Raw genomic sequence first — 20473 nt, forward strand, 5'->3', positions numbered from 1 at the left:
TTGACTAGACAGAAGGACTGCTTGCTCTCAAGTCAGTAGTCAGCGTGACCCTGGGGCTGATGGGAATTGGGGTCCGAAATATCTGGAGTGCACCAGATTGGCCCAGGCTGTTTTTGAGTTGATTCTCAGTGCTGGTGTCTGTTTGAGAAACCTCCCTGGGGCTGCAGTGAGGGCCCATGGCACTCACTGTTTGCTGCTGGGCTTAGCACCCATCCTCCCAGACTACAGTCATACCTTGGGTTACAGACGCTTCAGGTTGCGTTTTTTCGGGTTACGGACCCGCCGAAAACAGGAAGCCCCAGAACGGGTTACTTCCGGGTTTCGGCGGTCACACATGCGCAGAAGCGCTAAATCGTGGTTTGCACAGAAGCGCCGAATTGCAACCCGTGTGTGCGCAGACACAGCGCTGCGGGTTGCGAACGTGCCTCCCGCACGGATCATGTTCGCAACCCGAGTGCCATTCTAGTTGGGGCTGATGGGTGTGTGTGTGTGTGTGTGTGTGTGTGTGTGTGTGTGGCTTCTCTCCACCCCTTTCCCTCCTTTCTGTAGTAGGCTGCAACTCAAGACTAAATACTGCTAGTTGGAGCATCTTGCTCCTTCTGCCAGTTGTGCCTGGAGATCTTCAAACATCTGCCTTTGTAGTGCTGAGGCCTCTTGCGACACAGGAAAACCGTTCCTACAAGCTGCCACCACTACTTTTCCTTTCTGCTTCTCCCACTCCTTCGTATCTTGTTCCGCAAACAGCTTGGAACTTCCTCGTTTTGCATCCCAGCTGATCCTTTAACGCACAGCTTTCCAAACTGACACATTAGCGTGTCGGCTGCAGGGTATAGGTGTGTCTTGTGAAAGCTCCCCACTCTCCTCCCGGGGCCGGAAAGAGGTTAGTTTAACCCCTGGTTTGCTAGTAAAACTGAATGACTGTGTCGTGAAATAATGCGTGCCTCAAAAGTGTGCCGCCAACATGAAAAGTTTGGAAAGCTCTGCTTTAGTGGCCAGATTGCTTCATACTCAAAGCTTGTGTAATGTTAGTCCCTGCTGATTTTATATTCTGACCTGAACCTGCTGTTCTGCCCTTAGCTAAACACCCAATTCCAGTCGTTTTGGTCTTTGCCTGGCGACTGTGCGTAGCGGGGAAGATACAATGCTATGTTGAGCACTCTGTAAGCCTTAGTCAGAGTTGACCCAAGCCAGAATTGGCTCTGCGACATCAAGCCAAGCCCTGGTGCTGGCGCAGCTCAGACTAATGCCTATTAAAAGAAGGATATCCCCTTCTCTCCATAGGGTGGGAACCAGTATTTCGCTTTGAGCCCCATCCAGAAGAGCCTGGCTGCAGGATCAGGCCAGAGGACCATCCAGTCCAGCAAGCAGATGCCCCAGTGGCAAGCCTGCAAAGAAGGACCTGGGTGCAACAGGAATTCTTCCCCACTTGCGATCTGGCGTAGCTCAGTTGGGAGAGCAGGAGAGACTTAATCTCAGGGTCGTGGGTTCGAAACCCACATTGGGCAAGAAATAGGAGGTGGACTAGATGACCCTTGCGGTCCCTTCCAGCTCTGATTCTGCGATCTGCAGCAGCTGGTATTCAGAGGCACCCTCAGTTAAGGGGAAGCATAGCTGTGGTGAGTGACGGCCGTTGCCTTGTCCTGCCATTGGTTCCTGCTGCCGCAAGTTGATTGCAACTCTTCTCCAGAGTCCAGGCCAGGCATAGGCAGACTTGGCCTTCCAGATGTTTGGGACTAACTCCCATCATCCCTAGCCAACAGGTCCATACAGTTAAAGCTATGGTTTCCCCAGTAGTGATGTATGGAAGTGAGAGCTGGACCATAAAGAAGGCTGATCGCCGAAGAATTGATGCTTTTGAATTCTGGTGCTGGAGGAGACTCTTGAGAGTCCCATGGACTGCAAGAAGATCAAACCGATCCATTCTGAAGGAAATCAGCCCTGAGTGCTCACTGGAAGGACAGATCCTGAAGCTGAGGCTCCAAGACTTTGGCCACCTCATGAGAAGAGAAGACTCCCTGGAAAAGACCCTGATGCTGGGAAAGATGGAGGGCACAAGGAGAAGGGGACAACAGAGGACGAGATGGTGGGATAGTGTTCTTTAAGCTACCAGCATGAGTTTGACCAAACTGCGGGAGGCAGCGGAAGACAGGAATGCCTGGCGTGCTCTGGTCCAGGGGGTCACGAAGAGTCGGACACGACTAAACGACTAAACAACAACAACAACAAACAGGGCCAGTGGTCAGGGATGATGGGAATTGTAGTCTCAAAACATCTGGAGGGCCGAGCTTGCCTATGGCTGGTCTAGGCAAACCGATGGGACCCTTATCCTTTATGGGTGAAGGCAGTAATCTCAAAATATTTATTTTATTCCGGGTTCCATCTAATTCATGAAGGACAACGCCAGGTTTTTGGAGCACTTAGACTAAGGGTATACATTATGAGAGACACCTTGTTTGCTTATGTCTTCCCAGCAGTGGTTTCGGGAAAGTTCCTCTTGCCCTTCACATAATTTTGCTCTGAAAAAGAGCAAATGTGATCCACCACCATTCCGGATATCCTTAAAGCCTTCTGTTCCCACTAGCTTGCACCCAAGCTGACCACGAAAGCAGAATTTGCTGGTGCAATCTACCTCGAGTTTGCCCAAAACATATCGACTTGCAGATCCTTCGCTCAAGAGTTTTAAAAAGAGGAGATTCCCCATTAACAGGGGTGGAGACCCTGCGTGGCATTTCGGATTTTGCTGGACTATTAATTCCCACCATCCTGGCCTTTAGCCATGCTGGTTTCTGGGGCTACCGAGAGTTGGAGTCCTACAAAATCTGGAGGAGCTAAGGTGTCCCCGTCCAGACCCCAATCCTCAGCTCTTAAAACCTTACCCATTTCTAACAGAACAGGCTTCTGACCTTTAATGAGTGTTAAAAATGTTAGACCCGGCTGTTTTGCTCCATCCATCCGCAGTGTTGAATTAGATTTGCCCTATACTGTGATTCATTTAAAAGTGCAGGAAAAGCTCCACCAGTGGTGTTGATGCTGTGAATCTCGACTTGCAGGCAAGATGGCCCGAGTTTGTCTCACAGCTGCGTTTTCAGTGTTTTCGTCTCTGGGACTCGCCTTTAAGAAATGGGTCCCTAAATACATTATTTTGAACCATATGTCTGCATGGTTAGTATTGCAGCAATCGCAACCTGTTTTCTATCAGGCCACGACTCTCTTAGAGCGTGGTGCAAGATGGCAGGATCAATCCCAGTACGAGACAGCTTGCATATTCCTGTATTGCAGGGGGTTGGACTAGACCGGGGTTTCTCAAACTTGGTCCTCCAGCTGTTTTTGGACTACAACTCCCATCCCCCCTAGCTAGTCAGGGATGATGGGGATTGTAGTCCAGAAACTGTTGGAGGCCCAAGTTTGGGAAACCTTGGCTAGATGATCCACAGGGTCCATTCTAACAAGACATTTCTTGGATTCTGTGACCTAGTGGTGTGCCCAGTAATCCAGTGACCTTTTCCAGATGGGCATAAATTGAAGATCGCCTTCGTAATACCGGGATTAAATGTGCTAAAACAGGGGTGGGAAACCTTTCGCCTTCCAGATGTTGTTGGGCCACAACTCCTTACCCAACCCCTGATCAATAGGGCTGCTGGGAGTCCAACAGCATTTGGACCCACCCCTTCAGCAAAAAATCGACTCCAAAGCTGCTCCAAATCGATTCAAAATTCACCTGCCTTGAAGATTGCGACTCTCCACTCGTCCACCAAGCAGGTAAATAATGCAGACTTCCACGTTGATGGCTTTTCCCTTTTTTAAAAAAAAAATTAACATATTGGGACCCACTTGAAAACCTTACAGCACACAACCCCTATCTATGTTTACTCAGAAGTAAGGCCGGCCGAATTCAGTGGGGCTTCCTCCCACATGAGAGGGTTTAAAATTGCCGCCTCAATCTCGACACCTTTGTTTCATGGGACAGGATGAAGCAGAACCTGTAAAGGTAAAGGGACCCCTGACCATTAGGTCCAGTCGTAGCCGACTCTGGGGTTGCAGTGCTCATCTCGCTTTATTGGCCAAGGGAGCTGGTGTACATCTTCCAGGTCATGTGGCCAGCAGGACTAAGCCGCTTCTGGCGAACCAGAACAGCGCACGGAAATGCCATTTACCTTCCCACTGGAGTGGTACCTATTTATCTACTTGCATTTTGATGTGCTTTTGAACTGCTAGGTGGGCAGGAGCAGGGACTGAGCAACAGGAGCTCGCCCCGTTGCGGGGATTCGAACAGCCGACCTTCTGATCGGCAAGTCCTAGGCTCCTAACTGGCGGTCGCTCAGGTGCAGAGCCTCTGCTTTGCGTGCAGCAGGTCTCAAATTCGAATTCCGAACGGCATCTCCAGGTAGGGCTCGGAGGGAGCCTGGTCTCAAATCTCTGGTCAAGGTAGACAACACTGGTATAAGCTTCCTAGAGGTTCCTGTATTTAAGTCCATGGAAAAAAAGTAGGTTTTGTGGATATCCATGGTTAATCCAAAGTTTAAAGTGTTACAAGGCTTCAAGGCTGCAGAAGGACCATTTTGCAAGCTCTCTAACCCGAGCAATCTTCAGCACATGGAGGGTGCGTGTGTAAGAGAGAAACTGCAGGAGCCAGATAATAATGAGTAGGTTTTAAAAATGAAGTTGCAGCTGCACAGTATTAGCCCGCCCTGGAAAGAAAAAAATACCCTGATATGTAACTAGATTTTATAGGCTTATACCCACTGTAAGGGAGATAAATGAACATTTTGCCAGCCACAAATGATGGGAGTGACATGGAACATGGCAGTTTGCTTGGAGGATAAACGGAAGCATTTTGCAAATGTCAATATGATGGTGCAAAATCCCTAACCTTTAAGAAGAACAAGGGGTGAGTTTTAAGATTACAGTCAGAAAACTTAACTGTATTTAATAATCAATATGATACTGGTAGAGAGCTAATGAGAGAGAAAGCAGCTAAATAAATTGAAAAACTGATAGTTGGAAGAAAGAAATATTAATATAGATCTATTATTTCAAATACGATTATAGTTGGGATAGCGGCATAGATCTGTTACGTAGAGATGTAAATGTTTTGAATAAGAGAGCAGATGTACTGAATATATTTGTTTCACGGAGCAGAGGAGAATAATGTGCTCATAACAATGAACTTTTTTGTTCCGTCTGTAAACTAGGGAAGATTTTAAGATGTTTATCAGCAATAAACATTTTTAGTAGATCGAACGGCTTTGCAACTTTTAAAAAGTTTTTCTGGTACTTTGACGGGCACGCTGATCTTGAGAGAAACGTTATACACCCGCATTTCAAAGATAAGGAGGATAACCGTAACGCCTGCTACTACTTGACCGAATTCAGTGGCAGGCAGTTCCAGAGGCAAAAGCAGGACGAGCAAAACACCTGGAGGGCACTAGGTTGGCAAAGGCCGATCTCTCTCTACTGCTGATGTCACAGTCAAACAGGTGACCCAGTTTCTGCTTCACTCCTTTCACTATCCTACTGCTAATGTAGAAGTAGCTTCTCCCAAGAGATCTCTTGTAGGTACCACGCTTACAAAATCCACTTTTGCTGTCGGTGTATGAACAATTGGGGCAAGCTCACCCAAATTCCCGTGCTTTGCTGAGGTTGGGAAATGGCACGACTCATGCAACACATTGGCGACTAATATACACACAATAATGACCAAAATAATAATACATTCTTTTATCAACCTTCTGAGAAAAATACAAAACCTTGTGCAAAGCCACAGAGACTTGCAAACTACCCAACCTAAGATGAACTTATAATGTCTGGCTTCAAGGGATTTTTCAAATGCTTAACTCAGTCTTTTGTTTTCTTTATCTTTTTAGGTAAGTTCATGAAGATAGCAACAAAAGGTAAGTTCAATGTTGTTCACAATACCAAGAGATGCTAGTGAAGTTGTAGATGGAAGTTAATGAAGTTGTAGAGACAGGGTGGCGGCGTTTTGCACCAGCTTCGCCCTGGCAGTCCAAGTAATCAAGGGGCCGCTGTTCACCCCCGATGGGGCCCTTTAACTGGGGCTTGCAGGTAGTACACTCCCAAGATAGTTTTCCGGGCTTCTTCAGTGGTTTAATCTCAAACCCTTGATACGTATATTGATATTCAGTTTCACGGAGATTACTATTTCTTGTCTTAAGCTAAGCAAATCAGTCTCTTAAGCTTACGCCAAGAAATAGTATTCTCTCTGAAATTCTCTCTGAAATAGTATTCTCTCTGAAACTGAATATACCTGGTATATTCGCCCTGAATATACCAGGGCGAAACAGGTGCAAAACGCCGGCACCCTGTCGTCTACAACTTCATTAACATCCATCTACAACTCCACTAGCATCTCTCAGTATTGTGAACAACATCAAACTTACCTTTTGTTGCTATCTTCATGAACTTACCTAAAAAGATAAAGAAAACAAGACTGAGTTAAGCATTTGAAACATCCATTGAAATCAGACGTTATAAGTTCATCTTAGGTTGGGTAGTTCGCAAGTCTGTGTGGCTTTGCACAAGGTTTTGTATTTTTCTCAGAAGATTGATAAAGAATGTATAATTATTTTGGTAATTATTGTGTGTATATTAGTCGCCAACATGTTGCATGAGTCGTACTACTATCAGCAGCACAGGTTGCATTTTTCTATTTCTGGGAAATAGGCTGGGCTGTAGCTCTTCAGGCTTCAACTAGGAGTTTCCATGATGGACTTTCCCATGAAGAAAATCAGCGTTGGAGAAAAGAAGCACTCAGCATTTGCACTTGCTGTGCATAATTCCAGTTGTCAAAAAAAGCAGTGGTCCTGTTACTGGATTAGCCTGCTCTGGTGTGACGTGGCTCCTGTATGGTCAACAATCTACTACGGGATGTGCTGTTTTCAGGCGGAGAGCCACGTTCCCATTCTGGACATCTTTCCAGGAGGGGCCACATTCCAGTGGCAGGCAGTTCCAGAGGCAAAAGCAGGCCAAGCACCGAGATGAGCATTTTACCTTGGTACAGGAAGGTTGCCGCTTCAGACCATCCCTCTCTATCGTCGATCTAGGCAAGCATGGGGCATTCTCGGAGCTCAAAGGCAAATTCCAGCCAGGCCAAAACCCTCAAGGAGGTAGAAAGTTAGGGCTGGTGAGGGGTGAAGGAGGGATGTCAGGGGGGTGTCCTGAGACCCAGAAAGAGCTAGAGGACTGTATTTGAACCCCCACCCCAATGCCCGAGCACTCCAACCCCTAAACAGGCTGCCCCTCTCTCAACTAAGCAACAACAGGCAAAAATGCCCCTAACAAAAATTTAAAAATGGAATGAGCAGCAGCATTCATGGACTTTCTTCTTTCCATATTTTAAAATTATTTTCTAGGTTGTTGTTTGAGTAGAAATTACGTTTCCCAAATCCCCTTGGCAAAAGAGCGTTTGTAAAAAAAAAGACACTACTTTTAAATCCTGGTTGACGGGTCAAAAACTTAGGAGGAATGTTAAAACGCAAGATCTGAAGGAGCGTCTCCACCCCCATCGTTCTGCCCGGACACTGAGGTCCAGATCCGAGGGCCTTCTGGCAGTTCCCTCCCTACGAGAAGCGAAGCTACAGGGAACCAGGCAGAGGGCCTTCTCGGTGGTGGCGCCCTCCCTGTGGAACGCCCTCGCACCAGATGTCAAGGAAATAAACAACTGTCTGACTTTTAGAAGACATCTGAAGGCAGCCCTGTTTAGGGAAGCTTTAAACATTTGATTAATTATTATGAGTTGTAGTCCCAAAAGGGGAATGGAGGTCTCCTAACAAATCTCCGACTCTTGGCAGCTGTAAGGAGGGATGCTGTCCATTGGCAGCTAGTGGTGGCACCTAGGTGAAGCCAGGTTCACATCTGGATAAAACCATCCTCAGGTGGGTGCCATTTGAACCGGGCGATTTGTCAACTGATGGCTACATATTACCTCCAGCTCCAAAGGCGGCGTGTTTCTGTGCATCAGCTTCTGAGAATCACAAGTGCTGCTGTACTCAGATTCTGTTTGCACTTTTTACACAGGATGCTGAACTTGGGCCACTGGCCTGACCCAGCGGGCTTTCTTACATTACAAAGGAAGACTTTGAAGAGAGAATCTTTTAACATAGCACTTGAAAAGGGGAACAAGTTTCAGAAAGTCCGATAATGCACTCCCAAATCAGAAATTCTGAAACCATTCCAGCACTGTCCCTTTTTACTTTTTCTCTGCATTAACTGAATTATGTACTGGCAGTTTCTTCGAGTATCTTTTCCCCCTATTTATTTTTATTTGGTAACCATTTCTCCCTTTCCGAGGAAGGAACAAAAACATTTGAAGTTCTCAGTGTCCCTGACTTAAGATTCCCACTCCTCAGCTCTGCCTACCAAGCGCTCACTGTCTAATAAACAAACAAACAAAATAAATAATAAAAATTATTATTATTATTAAATGATGCCTTTCCACTGTTGTGAGATCAGAAGAGGACCATTTCATTGTTGCGCTGGCAAAAGCTTAAGTGTCATGAACTTGCTATTCAGACACAAGGATTTTGTTTTAGTCATTTACTTTTATTTTTGATCACTTGATACCACAGCTCTCTCAAAAATGGCAAAGGCTACAATCTCACCTACATGGTAGGAAGCCCCACTGAATTCAGTAGGACTTACTTCCAAGTAGACATGGGTGCAGCGGTGCTGCGAGGCAGCTACTTAAGCTTTCTCCTTCCCTCCTTCTGCAACATAAAAGATGTTACACCCCAATCAATTTATACCCCAAACCAATTCTCTTAAGTCTATGCTGAAGATCAGCAAAGGTATTGGAATTCTGCTATTTTCCAGCATAAGCTACACTTGAAATACTGCTTCCCTGCTCTTTAGTAAATGCATTTCAGAAAAAAAGAACATGAGAGTGCTTATTTTTAACTGAGGATTTCACATCAGTCAAGGCTGACAGCTTTTTATTTTTAGGCACTGGCGTACGGCTGCAAACCACAAATATTTATGATAAATTATTTCAACTCCGCCCTCCCATCGAATTCACGCAGCTGCCCATGTCAGGAAACTCTTGCGCCACAAAAAGAAAAAAGTGTTAAGATTTCAAGCTTTAGGTTTTATTAGGGTCCCAACAAGCTCTGTCGCAAAACATGATTTAAGTGCATTGTGCAAACAGTTTTAACATTTCCTGGATCATTTAAGCGTATGAGTTGTGCGGATGGCTTCTGGAAGACCTAAACCACTTCATTTTGTGCAGCTTGTAGAGGGGAGAACGTTTGCTCTTCAGAAATCTGGGCGATCCTTTTTCAGCTTGTCGTAGTCCACGTTCACCGCATAGAACTGGAAGAGGGAAGCACAGCTGTTAGGATGAAAATCCTATGCGTACAAAGGGTTACCTTCTGCTTGGACTACTGCCATGCGCTCTACGTGGGGCTACCTTTGAAGGTGTCTCAGAAACTACAATTAATCCAGAATGCGGCAGCTAGACTGGTAACTGAAGTGGTTGCCGAGACCATATAACACTGGGCCTGAAACATTGGCTCCCAGTACAATTCCGACCACAATTCAAAGTGTTGTTGCTGAACCTTTCAAGCCCTAAATGGCCCAGTATACCTGAAGGAGCGTCTCCACCCCCATCGTTCTGCCCGGACACTGAGGTCCAGATGAGAGGGCCTTCTGGAGGTTCCCTCCCTGCGAGAAGTGAGGTTACAGGGAACCAGGCAGAGGGCCTTCTCGGTGGTGGCGCCCGCCCTGTGGAACACCCTCCCATCAGATGTCAAGGAGATAAAGAACCACACAACTTTTAGAAGACATCTGAAGGCAGCCCTGTTTAGGGAAGTTTTTAATGTTTGACATTATTTTTTATATTTTGCTGGAAGCCGCCCATAGCGGCTGGGGAAATCCAGCCAGATGGGCAGGGTTTAAGTAATTAAAGTATTATTGTTGATTTAACTAAGGGAAAAGTTATGAACGAAGCGCACGAACAAGATGTAGTGTGTGCACCATTTCATGTTTTACTGGAAAACCTTAGGTCACTGTTACTTGGAAGGTAGGGCCTTGGGGGAACAGTCCTCTCCTTGGCTATAAATAGGAGATCTGACTTACGACTTCAGCACCGCCATTACAGAGTGACAGCGCCACCATAATTTCACCATTGCAACCACCTGTTTCATTTCCACTTACCTTGGATCCCAAACGCCTTGCGAGTCAAACGTTTTGGCTCCTGAATGCCGCAAACCCGGAAGTGAGTGTTCCAGTTTGCGAACCTTCTTTGGAACCCAAATGTCCGACGCAACGTCCGTGGCTTCCGACTGGCTGCAGCAGCTTCCTGCAGCCAATCGGAAGCGGCGCCTTGGTTTCTGAACATTTTGGAAGTCAAACGGACTTCCGGAGCGGATTCCGAGGTACCACTGTATTTGAAAGACAGGTCACTGAGTATATAAACACTGAAGCCCAAAAAAAGCTTCTGTTTTTCTTTAGGTCTCAGTCGTTTGAGAGCTGTAGATCACAAAATGGTGAAAGAAGATTTTGTGAAAGCCTAGAACGTAGCACTCCGTTTTAGGCTATTTTATTTCAGTGGACTCAAGAAAGGCTTAATTCTCCTCCGGATTGCATCAAAAGTTTTTGAACTCCCAGAACAAGCCTTTAAACCTTTTAGCAGTTCAAGTTGTACCCAAATGGTGACATTATGCAAGACCTTGTTTTCACTCTCTTCTTACTCACTGCACCTGGGTGCCCCCCTGAAAATCATCTGCCGGGGGTTGTGAAGTAGCCCAGAACGCAAGCCTTAAGTTTCATAGTTTTGCAGAATAAATAGTAATCTCCTCTGACAGGAGGTCAGAAATGTACACGATCTTAGTTGCCCTGTTCTCCAGATTGCAGACTGCACACATGCCAAGACTTTTGGATCACTATATTATGATCAGTTGAAGTTATAGGACTGGTGGCCAGTTTAACCAACTAAATTTGCAGCATATTACGAGTTTTAAGCAAATCTGTATACATCTGCATATAAATAAAAGTTTAAGAAACAGATTGTGGTTTAAATAATGCATGCCACTGTTGTTGAAGGGGCCCCTTTAACAAAGCCATTTCCCCTTCTCACTCAAAGGTGAGACTTACCACCTACAGGTGATAAAGCCTTTTATAGTTAATTGGTTTTTAAATTAAATCAGGAGCAGCTGCTTTAATATTTATCAGCTAAATGCTGCATCCTTATTCAGGATGCACGAACGCATCCTCACAGTGAGATTTATTTTCCAGGCTGCTGGCTGCCTTTCCTGGATCTTGAGTAACATTTACATTGCAAGAGTTTGTACGTTTTGTTTAGAACGCAACACTAAACATCTCAAGTTATTTAAAGCACCAGTTCTCAAAGTGTTCTCATTTTCACATGCCTCTGGCCTCTTTTAGCAGCACAGCCAGACAACGGCTTTTATACAAAGCCTAATATGGGAGAAAGAGAGCTTTTTGCTCTCTTTGGCAGACAAGAGCTGGGATGCCTTAAATATCACACAGTTGTGCAAGGGCAGGCAGAAGTATTTTCAGAGCTGAACTGCAAGAAAATGGGTAAGTGCCTAGGAGCCCTAAACAGGCAGTTAATATTACAATTCTTCTGTCTCACACACACTGAAATTATACCCCACTGATTCGGTAGGAGGAAAAGATCTCTAATCATTCAACTTCAATGGGCTTAAAAGCAATTTTGCAGGAAGAATCACGAGTCAATGGCAGCAACTCAGGGATCTATCATGCGGATTCAGTCAGAGTTGAGAAGATTGAACTGGAGGGGAGAGTGAAGAATCATAGAAGGGACCCAAGGGTCATCTAGTCCAACCCCCTGAAATGCTGTGATCACACATTATTATTAACCGCCTTTCATCCATGAACAACCATAGTTTAGAGGTCCCGGGCCCTGAGGAAGTCAGACTATCCTCCACCAGGGCCTTTTCAGTGATGGCTCCAACCTGGTGGAATGCTCTGTTCCATGAGACCAGGGCCCTGCAGGATTTAACTTCCGTCGGGCCTGTAAGACAGAGCTATTCCGCCTGGCCTTTAATCTGAATTCAGCCTGATCTTTTATTTCCCTTCCCCTTTTATGAATATTACCCGCTCTGAGACCCCACAGCTAATTCTCCCCTGGCCTCCTTGCTGGCCCAAGTAGGACCAATTCAGCCAGCTAGCCCTGGGGATTATCTAATGCTTATTTCCCCTAAATTGATTTTTGAATTTTACTGTTGTTCATGTTTTCACACTGTTATTTTATGCTGCTTTTATATATAAGTGTTTTAAATTTGTTGTTAGATGCCCTGAGGCCGGTTTTTGAACCGGGAAGGGTGGGGTATAAATAATAAATGATAATCATCATCCATAGATCTCAAGGAGGTTCACTGGTGTATATTAAATGGCACCACGAAAAAATGGTGCCTCAAGATTTTGTTGTGGCAACCATAACCTGGGTTTAAGGTGCTATTTGGTGATTACCTGAAATATCTGAGTTGGATTTCTACTCCCATCATTCCTAATCAATGGATGGGGCTGATGGGACTTGGAGTCCATCAACCTCTGCTGGACACCAGACTCCCTATTCCTGGCCTATAGGATAACCAGCACTATAACCCTAGTTAAGTACCGTATTTTTCGCTCTATAACACGCACCCGACCATAACACGCACGAGGTTTTTAGAGGAGGAAAATCCGTAGGCATGCCACCCGTAGGCATTCCCTCCATAACACGCACAGACATTTCCCCTTACTTTCTAGGAGGGAAAAAGTGAGTGTTATGGTGCAAAAAATACGGTATTTTGTACCATACCTTGTACTGGTCATTGGGTCCCAGCTTGTTCCAAGGCTCCGGGTTGTTCTTTCTGTCCCAACTAGGCAGAGAAACATGACAAGAGGCAGACAGCAGTCAGTACATCTTTGTAAGAAGGAGAAAAACATACAGCATAAAGCATAACCGCTCTACCCAACTGTCGGCACAAGGGTCTCACCAATTTAATGATCATGGCCTCCTCAATGCCACCAGAAGCGCACACTTCTTTTATAATGTGGGATGTAAAAAAAAAGCCCACCGTATCACAAGTATTAGTAAAACTCCTTTAAGGTAAAGGTAAAGGGACCCCTGACCATTAGGTCCAGTCGTGGCCGGCTCTGGGGTTGCGGCACTCATTTCGCTTTATTGGCCGAGGGAGCCGGCGTACAGCTTCCGGGTCATGTGGCCAGCATGACGAAGCCGCTTCTGGCGAACCACAGCAGCGCATGGAAACGCCATTTGCCTTCCCACCGGAGCGGTACCTATTTATCTACTTGCACTTTGACATGCTTTCGAACTGCTAGGTTGACAGGAGCAGGGACCGAGCAACGGGAGCTCACCCTGTCGCTGGGATTTGAACCGCCGACCTTCTGATGGGAAAGTCCTAGGCTCTGTGGTTTAACCCACAGCACCACCCACGTCCCTCCTTTAAAGCCAGTTAAAGCACCACGAAGCCACCATGTCAAAAGTTCCATTACAGTCATGCCTCGGGTTACAGACGCTTCAGGTTGTGCGTTTTCGGGATACGGACGCGCCAAAACCCAGAAGTACAGGAATGGGTTACTTCCGGGTTTTGGCGCTCGCACATGCACAGAAACGCTAAATCACTCTTTGCGCATAAGCCCCGAATCGCAACCCACGCATGTGCAGACGTGGTGCTGCAGGTTGCAAATGTGCCTCCCGCACGGATCATGTTCGCAACCCGAGCGTCCACTGTATCTTGATATACCACATATGATCATGTACAACTGATGAAGCCCAGGAAGGCGAAACAAGGCATTATTCCATAAATCCTTGTCAAGATTCTGTGGAACTGTAGTAAGCTCCCATTTGGATTTTATGAACATACAAAGACATACGTGGAACAGAAACTAGCAGATATTTGGACTCTATGAATGAACTGATCTATTGGGACTTCTGTTTACATTGTTTTACTTTATGTGTTGATTATGTGCAAGAGAAGTATTTGATACTGTGATAAAATACAGAAGAGAATTGTTTATGTGATTGCACAGCCGGTTATGTTTTGGTGTGTTTGGCAACCCAGTCCTAAACTTTCCTCTGGGACGCGGGTGGCGCTGTGGTCTAAACCCCTGAGCCTCTTGGGCTTGCCAATCAGAAGGTCGGCAGTTTGCATCCACGTGACGGTGGTGAGCTCCCGTTGCTCTGTCCCAGCTCCTGCCAACCTAGCAGTTCGAAAGCATGCCAGTGCAAGTAGATAAATAGGTCCCACTGTGGCAGGAAGGTAAACGGCATTTCTGTGTGCTCTGGTTTCCGTCACGGTGTCCCGTTGCGCCAGAAGCAGTTTCGTCATGCTAGCCACATGACCCAGAAAGCTGTCTGTGGACAAACGCCGGCTCCCTCGCGTGAAAGCGAGCTGAGCGCCACAACCCCATAGTCGCCTTTGACTGGGCTTAACCGTCCAGGGGTCCTTTACCTTTTACCTACACTTTCTCCATGGCAGGCTCCTGCTAGTCTTTGTGCTTTCTGCACACACAGTTAATTGGCTTTACAGTCATACCTCGGGTTGCAGACACTTCAGGGTGTGTGTTTTCGGGTTGCACACCGTGCCGAACCCGGAAGTACCATAACAGTTTACTTCTGGGTTTCGGAGCTCGCGCATGTGCAGAACGCCAAATTGCAACCTGCGCATGCACACACACGGCGCTGCAGGTTGTGAACGCTGTGGGTTGTGAATGTGTCTCCCGCACAGATCATGTTCGCAACTCGAGCATCCACTGTACTCTCTTCCAAGATACCCTTTTAACTATGCTGTACTGCTCATCGCAATGCCTCGGATACAACTCAGCTGAGGAATGGCAATGCTATTATGATTGATTTTCTTGCTCTAAAGCTAAGAAGCTGATGCTAGTGTTTTGCTGTGGTTTTATAATTGGTTGGAAGCCGCCCAGAATGGCTGGGACAACCCAGTCAGATGGGAGCCATATAAACTACCTCTGCAGCACAGCATGCCTTATTTTATTCAGGTGGTGCTTTAAGATGGCAACACTTAAAGAAGTGGCAAAAGGTCTGCAACCAAGAAGCTTGGAAGGGTACTCATCAGCCTGACCCTGCCATGCCACCAATCCCTGCCGCTGGGTTCCCAGATGCTTTTTGGTGGCGGTGTCACTTCTGAAAGAAGCAAGCTCACATCCACTTAGGCCACAGATCCCTGGGGTTAATTTTGAGTAAAGTAAAGCAGTGTGCAGCTGCCACAGGGGAGTCAAGCTTAGGTCCCCTTCAAAAGCGCTCCCTTGTATTCATCCGTGAAGAAGAAGAAGAGTTTGGATTTGATATCCCGCCTTTCACTCCCCTTCAGGAGTCACAAAGCGGCTAACATTCTCCTTTCCCTTCCTCCCCCACAACAAACACTCTGTGAGGTGAGTGGGGCTGAGAGACTTGAGAGAAGTGTGACTGGCCCAAGGTCACCCAGCAGCTGCATGTGGAGGAGCGGAGACGTGAACCCGGTTCCCCAGATTACTTGACTACCGCTCTTAACCACTACACCACACTGGCTCCCTGGGGTGAGCACGTGACGTGGTTTTGTGGGGGTGGCAATTTTCAACACCGTGCCAAGGGCTCCCCAAAGCAACTACTATACAGTGGACGCTTGGGTTGTGATCGTGATCTGTGCGGGATGCACGTTCGCAACCCGCAGGATTTGCAACCTGCAGCAGCGCATCTGCACACATGCGGGTTGCAATTCGGCGCTTTGGCGCATGCACAAAGCGTGGTCCCCGAAACCCAGAAGTAACCCGTTCTGGTACTTCTGGGTTTCGGTGGGTACGTAACCTGAAAAAATGCAACCTGAAGCGTCTGTAACCCAAGGTATGACTGTACTCTATTCCGAACTTAAAAATGGAAAGTGTAATGCTGGTGGTCAACAAAAGAGGTTTAAAGACTGTCTCAAAGCAAATCTTTAAAAATGTAGTATAAACACCGACGATTGGGAAACACTGGCCTGCGAGCGCTCCAGTTGGAGAACAGCCTTGACCATAGGTGTTATGGGCTTTGAAGACACTCGAACTCAGGACGCAAGGGAGAAAGGTGCTAAGAGGAAGGCACGCTTGGCAAATCCACACCGTGATCAACTCCCGCCTGGAAACCAATGTCCCCACTGTGGAAGGACGTGTGGATTCAGAATTGGCCTCCGCAGTCACTTACAGACTCACTGTTAAAACCATGTTTAGGGAAGACAATCTTACTCGGCTACGAGGGATCACCGAAGAAAGAAAGGCTGACTTACCAGACATCAGGATTGCGAAGAGCAAGGCGCATGACGTAGAGGCCCGCGCCAGTCCCTCCAATCCCAATAAAGATGAACAGAGGAATCAACTGTGATAAACAGAATGTTTCGAGATCAAAAGCGGAAGTTGAATACCAGGATAAGCTGCCATCGCATGTTTGAACCGAAGGGGAATGTGTCAGACCCCAAAGTAGGTAATCTGATGTCCTTAAAGGGATGAGGATATGGAAGGGAAAGAACAGGGGGGAGATATGTGCAAAGGGAAAGTTGTCACTGGTAGGGGCACATATTCAAAACCACCTGCGTCCATGTTTTCTGTCCAAGATACTGTGGCCCCATCAGGACGACCTCCCATGACAACAGTGTGGGTAGGAGAGGTCAACTATGAATCACACCTCCACACTCAAGCAACCCTTTGGGCAGACGACATGCCTCTCCAGTCTGCTCCCAGGTTGTTAACTGTTTTTTAAGTCTCCCGTCGCAATTTTTATTTACGAGAGAATTTCTAACCTGCCTTTCTTCCAAAGAGGTTAACCTGGGGAGGTTACATTAGAGCAAAACGCAAGAGAATAAAAGGGATTCGACACTGCTTGTACAAAACAGATAAAAGCATAGCACAGCCCCATGAACCACCTGGGCTCTCATCTGCAACAGAAACAAAATTCCTTGTTACCTGCCTGCCTACCCAAAAATCCCAGGCAAAGAGGTTCGTTTTCACAGGGTATCAATGCAGATGTTGTTGAAGGCCAACTGCCATTGGCATCAGCATAGCCAATGGTCAGAGATGATGGGAGTTGGACCATCAACATCTGGAAGGCACCAAGTTGGTGATGGCTGCCACAAGTCTCTTCTGGCAGCGGGGGCTAGCAAAATTAAGGAGGTGCTTGTAGAATCACAGTGCTGCTGGCAAACCTGCCTGAGAAAGTGGTCTGCAAAGGCATTTTAAGAGCTCAAAAGAATTAACATCACAGAGGCCAAGAGAAGGGAAGAAAGCAGCTCCCAGGCTCTGCAAGGCCCAGAAAGCTAAATTATCCTTCTCTTACCAAGGGAAATCCCATCTTTTCTAAAGTATCTTTGGAGGGGACAGGGGACACTGCCCTAAATTTTTTTGCATCCTAACCCTTTAGACTAAAACAATACTATACAAGCCTATTCACTCATTTATCTGTGCCTATTATTTATTGACAAGTTTTATATTTCTTATTGTATGCTATGTTTACCTCTCCACCCCCTGCAGAGAGGAAGGGCGGTTTAGGAGTGTTGCTGTTGCTTAAACATAAAACGAAATTTGTTGCAACCTGCTTTGGTCTTTCTAGCATAACTAAAAAACAAAACAGAATTCTGTTGCCATCTGGGGTTTTCTCTCCCCCATTGCATGCCTAAAAAAAATAGGATTTTTTACAATCTGTTTCCTTTCCTCCAGTAATTAAAAGCAAAGGAGAATTCGTTGCAACCGGGGTTTGTTTGTTTTTTGTTCCTTTGCAACAAATTCTATGTGTTGTTTTTTTTTTAGGTATGCAAGGGAAAACAAAAAAAACCCCCCACACATTGCAACAAATTCCCCTTTGCCTTTTTAATTGCGCGAGGACAGAAAGCAGATTGCAACAAATCCTATCTTTTTTATTAGGTACGCAATCTGTGTAGGTATGCAATTAAAAAGGCAAAGGGGAATTTGTTGCAAAGTGAGGGGTTCTTTGGTTTTCTTTTCCTTTGCATACCTTAAAAAAAAAAGATTTCTTGCAATCTGTGGGGTTTCTTCGTTTTTCTTTTCCTTTGCATACCTAAAAAAGGAGGATTTCTTGCAATCTGTGGGGTTTCTTCGTTTTTGTTTTCCTTTGCATACCTAAAAAAAGAGGATTTCTTGCAATCTGTGGGGTTTCTTCGTTTTTGTTTTCCTTTGCATACCTAAAAAAAGAGGATTTCTTGCAATCTGTGGGGTTTCTTTGTTTTGGTTTTCCTTTGCATACCTAAAAAAAGAGAATTTCTTGCAATCTGTGGGGTTTCTTCGTTTTTGTTTTCCTTTGCATACCTAAAAAAAGAGGATTTCTTGCAATCTGTGGGGTTTCTTCGTTTTTGTTTTCCTTTGCATACCTAAAAAAAGAGGATTTCTTGCAATCTGTGGGGTTTCTTCGTTTTTGTTTTCCTTTGCATACCTAAAAAAAGAGAATTTCTTGCAATCTGTGGGGTTTCTTTGTTTTGGTTTTCCTTTGCATACCTAAAAAAAGAGAATTTCTTGCAATCTGTGGGGTTTCTTTGTTTTGGTTTTCCTTTGCATACCTTAAAAAAAATGGGGGGGGGTGATTTCTTGCCGTCTTGTGTCTCGCAGTCTTCCTCGCGCGAGGAACAAAATTCGAAATAAAAGAGAAAAAGGCAATAAAAAGGGAAGAGAAGGGGAAAGGGGGCGGCTGGGGGGGGCAGAATACGACTGGGCTCCCTCCTCCCCCCCCCGCCTATAGCGCTCCCTTCGCCTCAGGAAAACAAACCCCTCCCCCCCCCCGCCTATACCGCTCCCTCCGGGACTCACGCTCGGGTGCTTCTTCGCGTGGGTGAGCATGAGGCGGAACATGGCGGCGGGCCGGACGGCGGCGAAGGAGGAGCTGCAGCAGCGACGACAACAACCCCGACCGTCCCTTTTTTCCTTCTGCCTCAGCGGCCGCCTGACGAGCGTCCAATGTCACTCGAGGACCCCGTCGAGGACCCCTCTCGGGCTGCCCCGGGACCCGCCTGCAGGGAAAAGAAGCGGTTTTCCGCCCCGAGCAACGCGCTCCGAAGTAAACCAGCCGTTAGAAAAACGCTGAGGCGGGCGCCCGGTTCGAATAAGTCGATTCCTGTCCCCCCGTCCGCGTCGAAGGGAATGCAGGCAGTTGGGTAGACAGCTACAAAGAAAGGAGAGAAGGCGGGCAGCCGCTAGGGGTCGCCGGACTACAACTCCCGCCGCGCCGGACTATCGGCGGCGACGGCTGGGGCTGCTGGGAGTTGGAGTCCGGAGATAGCGGCCGTGTTGGTTTGCTGATTGTGGCTGGAGGGAGGCAAAGGAAGGAGGCGTGGCGCTGCACACGCCCCCTGCAGGCTTGGCGGGCGTTGTGCATCTGGCAGGTGCTGGCGACTTGGAGGAAAGGAGGATTCCTGATGGATCTGCAGGACTTTTGCAAGCCTCGACCCCCAGAATTACAGACCATCAGATAAACAGATAAATTAGATCGGGCTCAGCAAACTTTTTCTAGACAGGGTTGTCACCAGTCCTGCATAATGCAGGTCATTTCTGTCATTCTGGCTGGGGGGATGATGGGAGCTGAACTTCAAACACCAGAAAAGCACAAGGCGTATTTTATGTATTTATTTTAATTGCATTTAATTCCAATTTAACTGCATTGGAATGCAGTTAAAATAAATGCATTTAGTTGCATTTCAGCTCCCTGGTCTGTCAACGCAAGAAACAAGCAAATAAATAACGGTGTGTTTTATGTATTTATTTTAATTGCATCAAAATGCATCAAAATGCAATTAAAATAAATGCATACAGTATTGTTGCATTTCACCTCCCTGCTATGTCAGTGCAAGAAACAAGAAAAAAAATAAAATACGAGACACATTGCACATACCTTTGTAAATCAAGAAAATCTTTAATAAAAATACATTTAAAAATAAATAACAGTGTATTTTACGTATTTACTTTAATTGCGTTTAAATGCAATTAAATGGAATTAAAATAAATGCAGTTAGCTGCATTCCAGCTCCCTGGTATGTCAACGCAAGAAACAAGCAAATAAATAACGGTGTATTTTATGTATGTATTTTAATTGCCATTAAATGCATTAAAATGCAGTTAAAATAAACGCATTTAGCTGCATTTCAGCTCCCTGGTATGTCAATACAAGGAAATAAATTCTGTAACGGGAAAGGCAGACGCGGGGCCGGGAGCGTGCGCGCCCCCGACCTTGACGTAGAAAAGGGGCGGGGCGGAGGCGGTGCTTCCCTCCCGAGTCCCGCCCACCCTTCCCCCTCGCTCGCTTCCTTGCTGGGGCTGCTGCAATGCAGTTAAAACAAACGCATTTAGTTGCATTTCAGCTCCTTGGTATGTCAATTAAAGAAGCAAGCAAGCAAGCAAGCAAGCAAGCAAGCAAATAAATAAATAAATAAATAAATAAATAAAGGTGTATTTTATGTATTTATTTTAATTGCATTTAAATACAATTTAAATGCATTAA

At 46.2% G+C, this 20473-nt stretch overlaps 2 protein-coding genes and 1 long non-coding RNA gene across 3 annotated transcripts in view; 1 reads left to right on the forward strand and 2 right to left on the reverse strand.

Annotated features, from left to right (window-relative positions):
* The window catches only part of LOC128423885 (uncharacterized), a 130940-nt gene extending 128390 nt beyond the window's left edge, over positions 1 to 2550 (forward strand). Inside the window, exon 2 of the long non-coding RNA XR_008332885.1 lies at positions 2306 to 2550. This is a non-coding gene — a long non-coding RNA (uncharacterized LOC128423885). The remainder of the gene's footprint in view (positions 1 to 2305) is intronic.
* Positions 1 to 20473, reverse strand: part of TWSG1 (twisted gastrulation BMP signaling modulator 1) — a 194694-nt gene that overhangs the window by 78425 nt on the left and 95796 nt on the right. The window lies entirely within an intron of this gene.
* On the reverse strand, positions 9080 to 18948 carry NDUFA4 (NDUFA4 mitochondrial complex associated). Its single transcript, XM_053409448.1, has 4 exons — positions 18790 to 18948; positions 16266 to 16354; positions 12800 to 12860; positions 9080 to 9324 (listed from the first exon to the last, which is right to left on the reverse strand). Exons 1-4 carry the CDS (start codon positions 18829 to 18831, stop codon positions 9268 to 9270), a joined length of 249 nt encoding a protein of 82 aa, XP_053265423.1. The 5' UTR covers positions 18832 to 18948; the 3' UTR covers positions 9080 to 9267.

This window comes from Podarcis raffonei, chromosome 12, assembly GCF_027172205.1.
Source record: "Podarcis raffonei isolate rPodRaf1 chromosome 12, rPodRaf1.pri, whole genome shotgun sequence".
Classification (NCBI taxonomy): domain Eukaryota; kingdom Metazoa; phylum Chordata; class Lepidosauria; order Squamata; family Lacertidae; genus Podarcis; species Podarcis raffonei.